Here is a 17,234-nt window from a genome sequence, read left to right as displayed (position 1 = left end):
AAAAAAAAAAAAAAAAAAAAAGACAGATTATCAATCTGAATTAAAAAGAAAACAAGACCCAACTATAAAACAGCTAAAAGAGATACCCTTTAAATTTAAAGATATATGTACATAAAATGTTTTTTTTTAAAAAGGAGAGAGGAAGAAAAACAATAAGCATAATACAATGGATTGGCTATATTTGTGTTAGACAAAGTACACATCAAGTCAAAATGCTACAGATAAAGATGGACATTTTATAATGATCAAAAGGATAATTCATCGGGGAGATCTAATGGTCCTTAATGTCTTTGCACTAGACAGCAGGTACTTAAATGTAACTTTTTAAAACTGATGGAACTAAAGGGGAAAATAGACAAATTCATAATTATGATTGGAGATTTTAACTCCTGTCTCACTCATAGAGCAACTATATAAAATATCAGTAGACACGGAGATCTAAGCAACACTGTCAACCACATTAGCCAACATTTATAAAACTCTGCAGAATATACTTTTTCCAAATGAAACTAGAACATTCACCAAGGTAGACCATACAGTGGGCCTAAAATAAGTAAGTCTCAGTGTATTGAAAAGATTGAAATCATGCAGAGTACATCCTCTTGCTACCACTGAGTAAAATTAGAAATCTATAACAAAAAGATGTCTGGGAAACCCCCAAATATATATTAGTTAGGCAACATACTTCTACATAACCTATAGTGCAAAGAAGAAAATATTTCAAGCCTAATGGTAATGTAAACACAACATATCAAAATTTGTGGACAATGACACAACTAAACTAGGGAGTTTATAGAATACCCAATAACATGAAAATGAGCTTGATTTTGAGAAAAGCCCAATCCATGTAGTTACTGCAGAAAGTCATACACCAAGTTCCTTGCCAGGTCAGAAAGGTGTAATTTGCATAACTATGGAGAATGTGTTCCAGAATGGTGCAAGGTTGCCTTAGTGTAGGAAGCCCATTAATATTGTACACAATATTCTCAGATCTAACAAGAAATCATAAGATTGTTGTATCTCCATGGATGCAAAAAAAAGCCTTTGGCAAAGTTTAACATTGATCTATAACTGAATGTAATCAAGAAAGTAGAACTTGAGGTTTTTAGTTTGTTTTGTTTTTTGGTACCGGGGATTGAACTCAGGTCCTTGGGGGGGGTATTTTTTTAAATGCTGTGTAATGTTTAAAAAAGCAAATATCAGTGACATTCTACTCATCATGTGAGCAATGAATGGGATATAAGAAAATATGCCTGCTCCTTTATGCAAAGGAAATAGAGAAAGGATGAACTGGAAACAGCATGGTTACCTTTACAAGGTGGGTAGAAAGGGGCTGGAGAGGAGGGACAGGAATGAGGTACTAGGATGGGAAGGAAACACCCCTTTTCCCCCTACTGTGAGGTTGTTTTTCTGTTTGTTTGTTTTAGTACCAAGGTTGAGCCCAGGGCTTCACATATGTTGCACAAATGCTCTACCACTGAACTACATCCCTTCTCTATTTTTATTTTGGGGACAGGGTCTCACTAAATTGCCCAGACTGACCTCAAATTTTCAAGCCTCTTGTCTCGGCCTCCCAAGGAGCTGGCATTACTGGCACACATTACTGGCACACATCACTGCCCCAGCTCCCGATGTATCTTTGTTATTAACCTTGACTCTTGGTATCTTCACAAACCACCCTGAATAAGTAAACCATTAGTCTGGGGAGCAAGGCAAAATGAAATGCAAACAGTACCAGATGGATGTAACTGTTACAAATGACCAACACCCATGTAGCTATACTCAAGACGATGGGGAAGAAAAACCTGAGAAACATTGAAAAATGTCGTTGAGGGGGCACTGTAAATGCAAAGACAAAAGTTATTGTACTTGTGTTAGTACGGGGATATGGGTTATCACGTCTGCAATACTGCATATGAAAGTTGAACAGAGGTCAATATATTAGGTCCATTACAGTCATTTTCTCATCTTAATCATAGTCTGATTAAGCAGTTAGAAATAAAGAAAACAGAGAGTAGAATGTTGCAATCAGAGGTTTTAGCATATTGGAACTCATTCTTTAAGATGCATGTAGATAAATCCCCGCCGTGTGCAAGGGTGTGGATTTCCCCACACTGAGAGCTGTAAGCCATGACACCCCCACCCGCCAGACAAAGGGTACACCAGGCACCCAGGTCTTCATTTTAAGACACACTTGTCAACCAGAGAAGCCAGGGCTCCTTGGGAAGCAGTGGACTACAGTGCTGGGCAGGACAAGAGGAAGCTAGATTATGTATTCGGTGCCAGAGAACAAGGACCTGCTCGGAAAAGGGGTGGAGGCATCAGCAGACACAGGGTCAGCTGGAAGGAGGGCTGGTGGCCAAAGCCAGGCACTGCAAGCAGCCAACAGACAGTGATGGCATCGGAAGGTGACCCGTAGAACAAACTAACATCCGGGACTGTACTGATGGGGTCATATAGTTGGGAAGTCAGGGGCAGCTGCCCCGTACAGAAGACCAGTTAATGAAATAGAAGGGATGAGGCATAATACCAGATCATCATTATCCAAACCCTGAATAATGAGGACTGCAGCAGATCCACCAATGGATGCCACGGTTGGTGGATACAAGACTGCACAGAAGCAGGAAATGATCCTTATCTCCAAGTACTCCCCGTCTGAGCAACTGCAGGAGCAAAACAGTGACTTTTCAATGTGTAAACTGGTAGATGCCTCCTTGGCTATGTGGCCGAGACAGACGTCACCAATAATAAGGCTGGCCAATGTATACCCCACCCCCAGTGCAATGCTGAGGACTCCACACCCCTTCTGGGATTTCCTGACCTCAGGCAGACATGAGAAGACATCCGCCAGACCCTCTTTAAAAGACCCTCGGCAAAAGACTGACCCATATCCATCAAAACTGTCAAGCTCAAAATCAGGAACGAGACAAGGATGCCCACTATCACCACTCCTTAGCAATATAGTTCTGGAACCATTATACTCAACAGTTAGACAAGAGAAAGAAAGAAAAGGAATAAAGATAGGAAAGGAAGAAGTTAAACTGTCATCATTTGCTGACAATATGATACTCTACATAGAAGACCCAAAAAATTCCACCAAAAGACTTCTAGACTTAATTGACACTTTCAGCAGAGTAGCTGGATACAAGGTCAGCACTCAAAAATCAATAGCCCTCTTGTACACAAATAGCAGACTCACTGAGAGAGAAATTAGGGAAACAATCCCTTTCACAATAGCATCAAAAAATGAAATATCTAGGAATCAATCTAATAAAGCAAGCAAAAGACCTCTACACTGAAAACTACAGCACTCTGAAAAAAGAGATTGAAGATAATATAAGAAAATGGAAAGACATCCCTTGCTCCTAGGTAGGAAGAACCAACATAGTGAAAATGGCCATACTTCCAAAACTGCTACACAGACCAATGCAATCCGGATTGAAATCCCGAGAGTATATTTCACAGAACTAGAAAAAACAATCCAAAAATTCATTTGGAACCAGAAGAGACCTAGAATAGCAAAATCCATTCTAGGCAACAGAGACATGATAGGGTATCACAATCCCCAACTTGAAATTATACTACAAAGCCACTATGATTGAAAAAACTAAAAAAGCATGGTACTGTCAAAGAAACAGACCCGAGGATCAGTGGAATAGATTAGTAGAGAAACAACTCCAGATGTACTCAGCTACCTCATCTTTGACAAAGTAGACAACCATCCTCAGTGGAGGAAAGATATCCTCTTCAATAAATGTGTTGGGAAAACTGGATTTCAACCTGCCAAAGACTGAAACTAGACCTCTATCTTTCACCATGCACTAAACCAAAATCCAAGTGGATTAAAAGTCTAAATATTAAAACAGAAACACTAAACTTGCTGGAAGATAAGTTAGGTAGAACTCTCAAAGACATTATCATAGGAAAAGACTTTATAAACATCCTCAGTAGCGTGGGAACTAGCACAAATCATCAACTGGGATCCCATCTTATTAGAAAGCTTCTGCACTGCAAGAGAAACCAGCAACAGAGCTAAGAGACAACCCACAATGTGAGAAAAAAAATTTGCCAGCTGTTCTTCAGACAAGTCTACTATCTAGAATATATAAAGAACTCAAAAAATCAGACCCCCCCAAATATAAAGACCTTATTCAAAAATGGGCATCTGAAATAAACAGATGTTTCTCAGACAAACAAGTAAAAGCAGCAAATAAATACATGAAAAAAATGCTCAACATCACTGGTCATTCAAGAGATGCAGATGAAGACAACACTGAGATTCTACCTCAGAAAGAATGGCTGCTATCAAAAAGCTAACTAATAACAAATGCTGGCAGGGTTGTATGGCGAAAGGAACCCTTCTCCATTGTTGGCGGGAGTGCAGACTGTTACAACCACTGTGGAAATCAATATGGAGATACCTTAAAGAGCTAGAATTAGGGGTCCCATTTGACCCAGCCATCCCTCTGCTGGATATCTTTCCAAAAGAATTAAAAGAATCATACCACAGCAACATATGTGCACCCATGTTTATAGTGGCACAGTTTGTAATAGCTAGAACTTAGAAACAGCCCATCAGCTGGAGACTGGATAAAGAAGATGGTGTTTTTCTATAAAATGGAGCACTACTCAGCCATAAAGAATGAGAAGCTAGTGTCGTTTATAGCTAAATGGATGCATATTGAGGCCATTCTCTTAAGTGAAATTAATGTCACACATGTGTAAATACCAAATAGTTTCTCTGGTGTGAAAAGTAAAAGTGTAAATAAGGATTAAAATGTATAATTGATACTGTGTAATAGGAAGAAAAGGTCTAAAGGAGTAGAGGAAATGGGAGGGGGAGGGGAAAGGTAAAAAGGGAAAAGAAAAAATATGAGAAAAGGAAAAACATGGAAACAAAGTCCTTGTAAACAGGGAAGTTTGGAGGGGGTGAGGGAAGGGGAGGGGAGGGGGGAAAAGAATGAGAACTGAGACCTGTCGTGTAGAGGTACAGGATCCCCGCGAGGAATGCGACTGTACTGTGTACTTAAAAAGCACCAATAAACTTAATGAAGAACAACTCAAGTTCATAACAGATGGAGAAACTGTTGCAGAAAAGAGGATGAGCTACAGCCATCAAGGGTATTGTGGAATTGTACACCGGGTAGTGAAACAGAAAATGTGTGAGGATGAACCGGGCGTGGTGTTGCACGCTGTAATCCCAGCACTCAGGAGGTCGGGGCAGGAGGATCGCTGTGAGTTCGAGGCCAGCCTGGGCTAAGAAGGGAGACCTTGCCTCAAAAAACAAAAAAAAAAAAAAAAAAAAAACAAAAAAAAGAAAGAAAAGATGTAAGGGAAAAATGGAATATGAATGTGGCCGAGGTGTAGTTGATGGTAGTGAACCAGTGCTAACTTCCTGGTTATTAAAGACTTCACACTTTCCCCTAAAACCAGGAACAAAGGGAGGGCACCTGTAATCTGCTTCTATTCTATAGGGTATTGGAGTCCTACAATCCTTTCGAGAAGGCAAGAAAAATAGACAAAAACCATTCATTGGTGAGGAAGGATAAAAACTGTCTTTATCTGTAAGCAACATGGTTGACCATGTAGAAAATCCTAAAGCATCTGCAAAAAAAAAAAAAAAAGAAGTGACACAGAAGTCAGTAAGAACTTTGAGATTCCCAGCGCTCCATGGCCTGGAAAGTCGCAGGATAAAAGATCAATAAATGCAAATCCACTGTATTTTTATATACTGGCAACATAGTTAACGGTAAGCCCCACCTGGAGAGAACATATTCGTACGCACAGTCAGTGCTTCTCAGATAAAGGATTGAAGTCTGAGTTGGGTAAAGAGCTCTCACATCTCCATAAAGGGAGATAACCCAATACCAAATGGACAAAACCCTCCAACGAGGGCTTCGCAGAAGAGGAAATAGGAAGAGTGGATGATGAACGGAAAGGCATTCAACACTGTTAGTCGCCACATTAAACACCTCTGGATAGACAGCCGCACACCCCTGTGATGATTTGGTTTAACGACCAATAACATCAAGTGTTGACAAGGGTGTGGAGCCCTGGGACCCTCAAGCGTGGCTGGTGAGACTCTCACATGACCCAGCTGCTTTGGAGATCAGCTCGGCCTTAGGAAGGAAAGTGCGCGACCCCATCTGTCCCTCGGTCGCATCCTAGGCAGGATGGGCAAAGCTAATCAAAGGTGAAAAAAAGAAAAATATCTCATCAGTCATTGCCGAGAACAAATAATGGAGGTGGAGACACAGCAGAGAGACAATAAGATACTCTTCATTCTGATTGCGTTGTTGGTTGTCTGATGTAGACACTTTTTTTCACAACTCAACAACTGTGCACTTTACATGGGCTTTTATTGTGTGCAAATTAGGCTTTAATAAAGCTGCTCTCAAATGTGCTTTGCCTGTTCTGTGATGTCTCATTATATTCTCAAACCACTCTTTTAGGTGGGACTTCACTATCTCCATCATCAGCTAGGCAAGCAGGTGTCAAACACAGGGAATAGCCAAACAGGATTTGAACCCAGGTCACCTGGCTCCAAGACCTGTTCTCTGACCACAGACCACAGAGGCAGAGTGTCAGGACCCACAGCCCAGCAGGACAGCACCTCGCTGCACCTTGCCTCACCATATACAGCCCGTCAGAACTGCTGGGAGGGCCTGGGAGTCTGCATTTTGATGAGCAGCAGACAAGGCTGCCCAGAGGACAGTCCTTGTGCCAGACCCAACCTGGATTTGAATCCTGGCCTCTCCAAGCCCTCATGTGTCCCTCTCTGCCCCAGACATTCTCGTGTGCAATGTAAGCATCAGCACGGTGCCACCCCACGGATACTGCCAGATCCATGTGATCTGAGTAGGCGTTAGGCACTGCCTGGCACCTGGCACCAAGGTGGACCCTGCCCAGACACCCAGGTGCACTTTCTTCTCCCTGCAGGCCCTGGCCTGGCCTTCATCGCCTACCCCAAGGCCGTGACCATGATGCCTCTGTCCCCGCTGTGGGCAACCCTGTTCTTCATGATGCTCATCTTCCTGGGCCTGGACAGCCAGGTAAGGGGGCTGAAAGGGTTATGGGGAGTGGGCACCTCTGGTAACAGAGCCCAGCTCAGACGAGCTCCACTCTGCCAGCTGCCAGCTGCCTCTCTCCCACTGGGCAGCTCCTTGGTCCCCCACACCAGCGGGGGTCCCTTCAAGTTTTCCCACTAGGAAATCCGTTTCCTGTTCGAATTTGTTTTGTGTTTTATTTCTTCAATGCTTCCATTCTGCTGACCAATTCCTGGAAGGACATCCTAGAGAGAGCCAGCTGGGGCCGTGGTACCCCAGGGCCACAGCACATGTGTCCCCGGCCCCACCCTGTCACCAAGGCCACCCCTGATTCCTGCTTCTGTCTCCGTGTTGAGGTCGCCTCAGCCCCCCTACTTGCTTCTGCCTTCACCATGTGGCATTCGGAGGAAGGGGGTCCCTGAGAAGGTGCATAATGAGATGCAGCATTGATCTGCGTGTCCCCATCCCTGTCTCCGTCCTGCACCCGCCTGGCCTGCCCTCCCTGGAGCTGCCCAGCACCCCAGGCCCCTCCCCTTGCCTGCACCGGAGAGCCCCCCAGCCTGCAGTGACCTTGCATCCCGGGGCTCTTGGTGAGCAGGCCCCTGCAAGAGGGCACGCAGATGAGAGGTCCCACTTTAACAAGGTGGCCTCCTGGGCCTGCTGGGTATGGGGTGAGGCCCAGCTCCTCCCGTGACCCTGAGGGACTCACTCAGCGCTCAGGTCGCCTGGCTATGCGCCTGTCAGCCGCCCGTCCAATTCCTCCCCCTCCACCTGGCCCCAGGAGCTGCTAAGCTGAGCCGGGAGGCACCGGGTGTTTCTGTTGATAATCTCACTCCCATTGTTGCAGACAGAGATCTTGGGGATCAGGGATGACAGCTGATGTGTGACAGGAGGGGATGGGCCTGGCTGAGGAGGAGGAGGAGGCTGCCAAGGCCAGGTCTAGCTCATCGTCACCATAATCACATGGGCTGGGGCCCTCGGTGCTGCCCATCTGCAGAAGTCAGGACTCAGAGAGGCTGAGCAACTGTACTACAGTGTCTCGTTTCCACCCCATGAGCAGGTCCCAGGTCCCACTACCTGCCCTGGGGACCCGGAGACAGGAGATCAAGGCCACCCCTTGCCTTGCGATAGAGGCCAGGGCTTTGCAGCCTGGGCTTTGGAGTCCTGGCGTTTGGTTCCAGAGCCCAGGTTTGGTCCAGTGCCAGGGATCTGGAAGCTGTGCGACTCTGGCAAAGTCGCTTCACCTGTCTGCTTCATTGGCTTTGTCCACGCAGGAAGGGTGCAAATACCTTTTCTGAGGGGGTAAAAGTGAATCATCAAGGGCTTAAGGTCCAGAAGCTTCCCTGAGGAAGGGGAGTCTGTCCACACAGTGACCAGCAAGAAAGTCCCTTGACTCCTGCCCCGCACACCCTCCTGCCTCAGGGCGAGGGTGGCTGGTTCAGAGGGTAGCTGTGGCAGGGTAGATGCCTGCTCATGACAGCAGGTGCCACGTGGAGTCGCTAAGTCGCTAAGCGGTGACGGCGTGTAGCAAGCCCCTGCAGTGCTCCTTAGCAATATGGTGGACCCCCAAGATTTGCAGGGGTGACATTCCTAGAGCACCTATTAACTATGAAAAAAAAACGATTTCAGATATGGTCAAAAAATGCTAACAAATGCCTATTTTTATAGTTGAACCCCTAAATATGCTATGTCTTCTGCAGTTATATAATTTAACTTAATAAAATACTGTATTAATGAAGCCTTAGTGGGTGCAGGACATTTTGGTGGCATCGTAGGGATCTTAGGGCTTTAAGAAAAGCAAAACCAAGAACACTTGAGACAGCTGCATGGAGTACAACAGGCCTGTTACGATGCGGGAGTGCTGCTGTATCTTCTGGAGAGGAGCTACAGGTCAGCAGCCAATCAGCAGCAAGGAGAACTGAATAACGCTCTCAGATTGGCTACTTGCAAACCTCCGGCCAAAAAAAAAATGGCAGAGGGTACAGTATTCGAGGTTTCCGAAATTGCAGGGGTGTTCCTCAAACAGTAATTAGTTAGATGCTAAGAGGGAAAAAATCCACAAACAACTGAGACCACAAAATCTGAACTGTGACTATAGCATTAGTAGGAGCAGTCAGTTCTGCATACGGGGCCCTACACCAGAAACTGGAAATGGGCACGAACAGTGTGGCCCCTTCCCCTATGACTTCTTACAAGATGACAGATGTAGGCAAGCCAGGGCCCCTGGGTGAGGAGGAAAGGCGAGGACTGTTCTCTGGGAGCCAGTGGTAAGAAGTGGTTGCAAGATCTGCCTTCAGAGAACCCAGAGAAGGGACTGCTTGCTACGTTGGGATACTTGGGATGGGTATTGATGGGTAGGTGGGAGTTGGACTGAAACCATATGCCAGCCCCATGTTCCATGCTGGAATTCAGATACTTAGCAGCTCAAACTCAGCCATCCATGCCTGTACCATTTGGCCAGAGCCCAGGACTGCCCTGCAGAGACAGAGAGCTGGGTATCGCCTTGCTTCTGACTGCCCTTACCTAGCAGTGGGCACTTGCCCACCAGGAGCAGGGCAGGGTGCCAGCGCAGTCCTAGAGCACTGCCAGCAGATCACGGGCCGGGGATAGGGACTACGGCTCCTGCTTTGCCTCCTGGGTCTTGTTCCAGTCCTAACCATGCACCCGGGTCAGTGCAAGGCTGAGTGGCCTGGGCAGTCCAGCCCTGCCTGTTTCTGGGCTCACTGTGCAGCCAGTGCCAGGGCCATAGTCATCATTCTGTGGGGACAGAGTAGGGTGCAGCTGGCCTGCTGGAAAAGAAGCCTCTTCCAGGATCTCACAGCACAGTGTCCCCTGCAGTTTGTGTGCGTAGAAAGCCTGGTGACAGCCGTGGTGGACATGTACCCCAAGGTCTTCCGGAGGGGCTACCGGCGGGAGCTGCTCATCCTGGCACTGTCTGTGGTCTCCTACTTCCTGGGCCTCGTGATGCTGACAGAGGTGAGGACGTGGGGCATCTGCAAGGAGTTTGGGAGGGTGGGAAGACTGAGACCCCAGCTCTGGGATGGCCTGGCTGTGAGTCCTTTGGCCTGGGTACTAGTAGGGCAGAGACATACAGGACAATCCTAGGCACATACGTGGGCACCTAGGTCATCCCTACCAGTGACTTCTGGGCGAAGGGAACAGTGTCGGCTACCGGGTCCCAAACTGCTTACCTGTCCCAGGTTTCAAGTTCAAAGCAGGCTTCTCTGGGAACAGGCACTTCCTGCGAGGTGTGCTGTGGCCCCTGCCCCCTGCACATAGTTCTGCTGGGCCTCCAGTGTGTGGGGGTCTCCATGACCGCCGAGTTGAGGTTCGCAAACCATGACTTCCCCACCCCTGCAGCCGTCCTTATACTTGTTCGAGTGTCTTGGGAAGGTATTTTTCTCTCACATGCACAAAGATAATTAAGAAAAACTGCTGCTGCCAGGAGATGGGCAGAGGTTTCCTGAAAACCATGGGGGAGGTGTTCTCAGAATCCATCAGAGCAGCCGTGTGAAACCCGGCCAGCCTGGGAAGGCTGGGCCACCTCCTTGCTGAACCTACTTGTCCTCCTACACCGCTACCTCCAGGAAGCTGCCCTGCCTGCCTTACCTGTCTGATCCCAGCCTCTGCCCTGGGTCCCGAGCCCAGCCACCCTCTATGTCCCTGTGTCCCAGTGGGCCATGGTCCCTGTCCACCTGCCCGCCCCCAGGCCATCAGAGCCAGCACAGGCTTGGCCTGGGTGCTCAGTGTGGCTGCTGCTCGTTACCCGGGCTCCTGATCGTTGTCCCTTCCATAATCCGTGTTAGAGGAAATGCACAAGAGCAGAGCAGTCTTCCTCCTCCCTCCTGCGGGCCTGGAGCAAGCAGAGTCTCATTAAGCGCCAATTAATTATGCAAAGGCAAGTCTTTTGTTGCATACAAATTGGGAGGCTGACCTGATACCTTAAAGAGGCTGGCTGACAGGGAGGCCCGGGTCACAGGAAGAGCAGGGGGAACATGGCGTCCTCTGCCAGCTATAGCCCCTCTGTCTGAGGCCTGGATCCATCCGAGGGCGCTTGGTGACCATCAGGGCTCCAGTATGAGCAGCTGAAATGGAGAATGGTCCTCAGTGGCGGGAACATCTTGGCAGGGCATCCATGAAGTGCAAATTGCGGGCTGCAGTGGCCTCAACCCTCGCAGTTGCTGGCTGGATCTCCTCCCTCATTCAGAGCTCAGCTCCAGGGCAAGCACAGCCCACCAGCTTCTGGCTTCCACCAGGTAGGGTAGTGGGTGGCTAAGACCCAGGCTCCACAGCCTGACCATCTGTCAGGCTCTGTGCTTGGCTCCTCACCAGCCATCTGAAAGCCTGTGGCAGGTGCTGTCCCTGCTCTATGCCTCAGTTTCTCCTATACCATAGTGCCTGCCTTGGAATCACATTGGAAAGGACCAAGAAGTAAGCCAAGATGCAGGAAGCAGGTGAAACAGAGCCTGGTACAGTCACACTCGTTGCTGGATGGAATGTGTCCTGAGGACCTGCTGATAGGCAGTTTCACTGTGTGGATGCTGCAAAACAAATTCACGTAGTCTGAGACAGCAGTGACACCCCCGGGGCTGCAGTCTCAGGAGACTTCTGTACTGTGCCTGATGCCATTAGTGCCACTGAACTGTGCTTGACTGCATTTAATGGAAGGAAGCAAGTTGGAAGGGTTTCAAGGGTGGCCTCAGAGCCAGCCCTGCTGCTGGGCCCAGGCTGTCCTGATGCCCACAGACCTGATGGCCACTGTAGTGTCACAGGCCAGAGGCCTCAGGCACACATGGCCTATACATTTGCCTTGTTCCACCCTTGCTGTGTTCTATAAAACGTGCCTCAGTCTGAAGCCGGGCATGGTGGTGCACACCTGTAATCCCAGCACTCAGGAGGCTGAGGCAGGAGGATCACTGTGAGTTCGAGACCAGCCTGGGCTACATAGTGAGTGTCAGGTCAGTCTCAACTACGTAGTGAGACCCTGTCTCAAAAAACCAAAAAAGAAAAAAATATACTCCCAAGTTACCAACCATGGAAAGAGAGAAACTTTCCCATGCAAACCTGGATTTCTGGTATCTTCCAGAAAACTTGCAATGATGGCCTCCCTTCTGTGGCCCAGAGCACTGTGGCTTTTCCATGGGTCTGGTCCCCAGTGCTCCCCAGTGTCACACCCAGCCCACGCTTCTCACACCAAATCCAGGGGTCAGAGCCTGCAGATGTGGGGGTCAACCATCTACCACCAGCCAGCCGGGGTCCCTGCCCCCACAGGGCCCACACCGCATGACTCAGGGACCTACTGCACATCAGGTGCCACAGAGGACCCATGTGGGGCCTTCTCAGCTGGAGTGCCTGACCTCGACTCATTTTCACTGTGCTCTCTGGTCCTGGGAGAGCTGGGGAGGCTGAGACAGGACATCTCATCACTTTCCGGGTGCCCAGGCATAGAGGCTACAGTGTTCACAGGAAGAACAGGCAAACCCCTGGCCAGTGGCAGCCCCAAAGTGCATCGAGTGCAGTGACTGAAGGCCAGCCAGCAAGCTGTCCACGTGTCTGTCCCCGTCTACAGGGTGGCATGTACATCTTCCAGCTCTTCGACTCCTACGCTGCCAGCGGGATGTGCCTGCTCTTTGTGGCCATCTTTGAGTGCGTGTGTATCGGCTGGGTGTACGGTGAGTGGAGGTCCCCACCCCCAGGGGCCTTCCTGCCTTCTCACCCCCAGAGCGGGAAGCAGGTTTAGGGCCCAGGCACTGTGACCTCAGGCCAGACCTAGTACCCTGTGTCTCAATTTCCCCTCTGTGAGATGGAGCAGCTGTCACCTTGTCTCTAGAAAGGAGACAGTATAGAAGAAGCAGCCCTTTGTCAACACTGCCTTCTAATCCTCCTGTTGCCCAAACTGAGCCAGGCATGGGGATGGTGGAGTAGCTGCCCTGCTCCCCTACCCAGCTAAGCTACCACCTGAGGCGGTCAGTTAGTCCCTCTCCTGGCCTCACCTCTCCAAAGGGAGCCCCTTCCACCATCCTCCAGAATCCCTGTGCTCCGAGTTCCCCCAAGTCAACCAGCTACACCCCATCATGAAACATGCCTCCCCCCAAGGAGGACAGGAAGGCTCAACTGAGCTCAGGCTCCACAGGTTCAAGCCTAGGCCTCAGCTGAGAGCAGAAGCTCATGTCAAAAGCGTGGGCTGTAAAATCAGGACATCTGAAGCCTGGGCTGAGAAGAAAAGGCCAGGCGGGCTCCCCAAATCCTCCCTGGGAGGGCAGTCCAATGACCTAAGGACCTCCCATCAGGCCCCACCTTCTAAAGGGCCACTTCCAAAAGAGCAAGGACCAAGCCTTTGCACAAGGTCCTTTGGGGACATTCATCACCCAAGCCATAGCCCTGTGTTACCTCGTGGTACTTGAAGTGATAAATAAGGGCATTGAGTTTCATCTCCATCCATTCTGCTCTGCAAAGGAAGCAACCGGTTCTATGACAACATTGAAGACATGATTGGCTACCGGCCACTGTCACTCATTAAGTGGTGCTGGAAGGTGGTAACCCCTGGGATCTGTGCGGTAAGGACCAGCCAGGTGCTGACCCCAGTGCCCCACCTGCCACAGCTCACTTACCCTCCACATCCCAGCCTTGCTGGCCCTGAGAGGGCACAGGTCCCCAGGTCCCAGCCTCATGACACCTGATAAAGCTGAGGAGATAGGGACAGACTCTGAGCCTGGCAGGGCCCTCAGCAGATCCCAGCTCTGCCACTGACTTGCTAGGTGGCCTGAGAAATGTCCCTCTGCCTTGGGCCTGGGCTGTGCCTAGCTGCCACCAAGGCCATGTGGACACTAAGGTTTTGCTTTGTTGTTAACTGTGGTGTGGCAGAGCTGAGGTAATGTCAGGCTCATTCCCCAAAATCAAACCCCAAAATCAAAGGGATCTTGTGGAGAGACAGGACACTTACAAAAAACAACTTGCAACCTCGGCCCCCGTTGTCTGATTCCCTGCCTGGAACAATCTCAGAGCATCTCACAGTGTGGAGAGTATGGGAAAGTAGCCTTGAATAAGCCTTTGAGGAAGTGACAGGGACAAAACAAGAGTCCCTGGATGGACAGAGGCTTCAGGGTAATGGGAGGCCTCAGGACCCCAGGGGATGGGGGCCGAGTCGTACCCCCACGTGTCTGATACTCGGGGTGGTTCTGCCCCACATTGCTGTGGACAGGCAGATGGTGGCGGCTGCGGGGACTTCTCATCTCTCTGTAGGGCATCTTCATCTTCTTCCTTGTCAAGTACAAGCCACTCAAGTACAACAATGTCTACACCTACCCCGCCTGGGGCTACGGCATCGGCTGGCTCATGGCACTGTCCTCCATGCTGTGCATTCCACTCTGGATCTGCGTTCAGCTGTGGCGGATGGAGGGCACGCTGCCCGAGGTGAGGGGGACGACAGGTGGGAGGGGCGGGCAGGGATGGAGGGCATGCATGGCTTTAGGCGCCTCACTAGTCTCAGCTTCTTCCCCTGGGTAATGGACGTGATGCATATATGCCAACCTGTATCTCAAGAAAGCCGTGGGCCTGCCTCTCTGGCAGGCACCATCATAACAACTGTGATGGATGTGTCTCTGTGAGACTGTTCACTTTCCTGTCACTGGAAACAATGCCCAACACATGCAACTTAAAGGAGGAGAGGGTTTTTTTTGCTCACATTATCCTATAATTCATGGTTGGATAGCTCTGGGGAAGAAATGGTATAGTGGAAGGGCCTAGCAGAGGAAAGTTCCTCACCTTGTGGAAGCTAGGAAGCAGAGAGAGAAGGGAAAAGCCACAGCTGAGAAGAATACTCCCTTCAGGTCACACCCCCAGTGACTGGCCTCCAACCAGCCCTGCCTCCCAACACCACATCCAGTCATGAACCCACCAATGGATGAATTCACTGATGAGTCTAGCACCTCTCATTCCAATCACCTTTCAAACACATGAGACTTTGAGAGAATATTTTAGATCTAAACCATTACATCCCACCCCGACCCTTAAATAGTTCATATCTATCTCATTATGCAAAATACATTTAGTCCTTCTCTAAGAACTGCCAAAATCTTAACAGTTTCAGCATTGCTGAAAAGTCCCAAGTCCAAAATCTCCTGTGAGACTCAAGCCAAACTCTTATCTATGAGTCCCCATGAAAATAAAACAGGAAATTAAATACTTCCCATACAGTGACATGGGGTGATGATTCCCAACCCAAAAGGGGGACTATGGAAATAGAAGAAACTGGACCAAAGAGAGACTGAAACCCAGTAGGGCAAACATGAAATCCTATATCTCCATGTCCAGCATCTGGGGTAGGTTGTGGTAAGATACAAGATCCGAAGGGTGGCACTTCTGTGGTTTTTCTCAGCAGACATTCCACAGTCCTGGCATCTTCAACTTCTTGGCATCAAAACTTCATGCACTTCCCTCTCAGTGGCACATTGCTCAGCCTTCCAGGACTTCCTCTGAAAGCTGGGTGGAAGCTACCGTGACCCCATACTGCTTGCATTCTCTATGCTTGTAAAACCAGCACCAAAAGGATGATGCCAAAGTCTGCTCTGACTTGAGCAGTAGCCAGGCCCCTTTTGCATCATGGCCACAGAGGTCTCCTAGTGCCTTTGTGGCTGAGAATTAAGAAATGAATCCAAAGGAACTAGTTCCCTAGGCAACTCTTCTTAAGCAAGGAGACTGGGGACTGTCTTCTCAAATGAAAGCTTTACAATTCTGTATCCTCGACCCTATAAGGCTGGAATTTTGTTGATTCTTGAGATGCCTCCACGCCATCCTTCCTATTATTCCTATTATTATTATTCCTGTTGCGAAGTACTTGGCTTCTTTCTAATGCTGATCTTTTCAGCAACCATGCTTTCCAGGGACCAACTTGTAGTCACTTCCTTTCTGATGAAACTGCACTTTTTACATTGGGGTTTTTGTTCCTGGTTCTCACTGTAGATATGGTTCAAAGCAGCTAGCAGAACCCATGCCACTGCCTGAATGTTGGGCTACCTTGAAATTTTCTCCACCACATTAGTCTACTTCTCTTAAACTTAGTCTAGCACAGAGTCCCCAAACATAAATAAAATGTAGGCACATTTTCTGCCAGAGTGTAACACACATGGCCTCTAGCCCAACCGCCAGTATAGTCCTTATGCCCAACTGAAACATCCTGAACCTGGCCTTTAGTCTCTGCATTCCTATCAGCATCTGGTTTTCTGAGCTCTGACAAGAATCTCCCATCAGTCTGCTTACTCTGATTGCACAGCATTCTAAGACTTCTCTAGCTGGCATCTCCAAATCTTTTCAGACTCTTGCTGCACACCAAAGACTTGTAAATCACATGTTTAGGTAGTCATAGCAGTGGCCCCACTCCTGGTACCAAATTCTGTATTTGTCACTTTCTTGTAATTGGAACACAGTACCCAACACTCACAACTTAGAGGAGACAGTTAATTTGGCTTACAGCTTCCAGTGGGTTCAGCCCATGGTTGGCTGGCTCCAAGATAGAAATGCATAGTAGAAGGCCATGACAGAGGAAAGCTAGGGGTGGGAAGAGAGAAGGGAGGAGCTGGGAACAGAAATATACCCTTTCAGGTCACACCCCAGTGACCTGCCAGCAACCAGGCTCCGCTCCTTTAACAGCACATTCAGCTACTGAATTCATCAGTGAATCCACTGGTGAGTATAGCACCCCCATGACCAAATCATCTTCCAAAAGCTCCAGCTCTGAACACAGGAGCCTTTGGGGGCATTTGTTTTATCCAAACCATAACACTTGGCTCACATGGCTAGCCAATGGCCCAGCAGCAATTCATACCCCAGCTTCTTAGCTCCTGACAGAGAGCAGGGACCAGGTAGTGGGTCCTGATTACATTTCTCAGGTTCTAATCACCTGCTTGAGGCCACCCAGGAGGCTGTGCACTTCTATACACCCTCATGTCCTTCCTACTCACTAGCACAAGGAACAGGGAACTCTATTGTCCCTACTCCCCAGGGCAGGAAACAGAGGCCTGTGGAGGCCAGTGCATCAACCAGGACAGAGCACTGTGGCAGATCCAGGGCCTGGGCCTCAGTCTGATGGATGCACCACACTGAGGAACCACCTGTGTGCTGGCAAGTCCAAGGCTGACCCCCAGGCCCTGGCAGCTCCCTGAGACAGCTCTTCTCCTCTCCAACATTTAG

General features: G+C 48.9%; 1 protein-coding gene across 4 annotated transcripts in view; it reads left to right on the top strand.

The window, feature by feature from the left end:
• The window catches only part of Slc6a11 (solute carrier family 6 member 11), a 108,798-nt gene that overhangs the window by 89,598 nt on the left and 1,966 nt on the right, over positions 1-17,234 (top strand). The window contains exons 9-14 of one of the 4 annotated variants that reach the window (XM_010631371.2): positions 6,940-7,052; positions 9,885-10,022; positions 12,616-12,718; positions 13,503-13,603; positions 14,289-14,459; positions 15,427-17,227. In XM_010631371.2, coding sequence (XP_010629673.1) covers positions 6,940-7,052; positions 9,885-10,022; positions 12,616-12,718; positions 13,503-13,603; positions 14,289-14,459; positions 15,427-15,579 — 779 coding nt within the window. In that variant the 3' untranslated portion in view covers positions 15,580-17,227. Of the gene's footprint in view, positions 1-6,939; positions 7,053-9,884; positions 10,023-12,615; positions 12,719-13,502; positions 13,604-14,247; positions 14,460-15,426; positions 17,228-17,234 lie in introns of those variants that run through there. The other 3 variants (XM_033759812.1, XM_033759813.1, XM_033759814.1) reach the window with 3 other exon arrangements.

This window comes from Fukomys damarensis, unplaced genomic scaffold, assembly GCF_012274545.1.
Source record: "Fukomys damarensis isolate Sample0158 unplaced genomic scaffold, DMR_v1.0_HiC HiC_scaffold_37, whole genome shotgun sequence".
Classification (NCBI taxonomy): Eukaryota; Metazoa; Chordata; class Mammalia; order Rodentia; family Bathyergidae; genus Fukomys; species Fukomys damarensis.
This window is presented reverse-complemented; position numbering and strand designations above follow the sequence as displayed.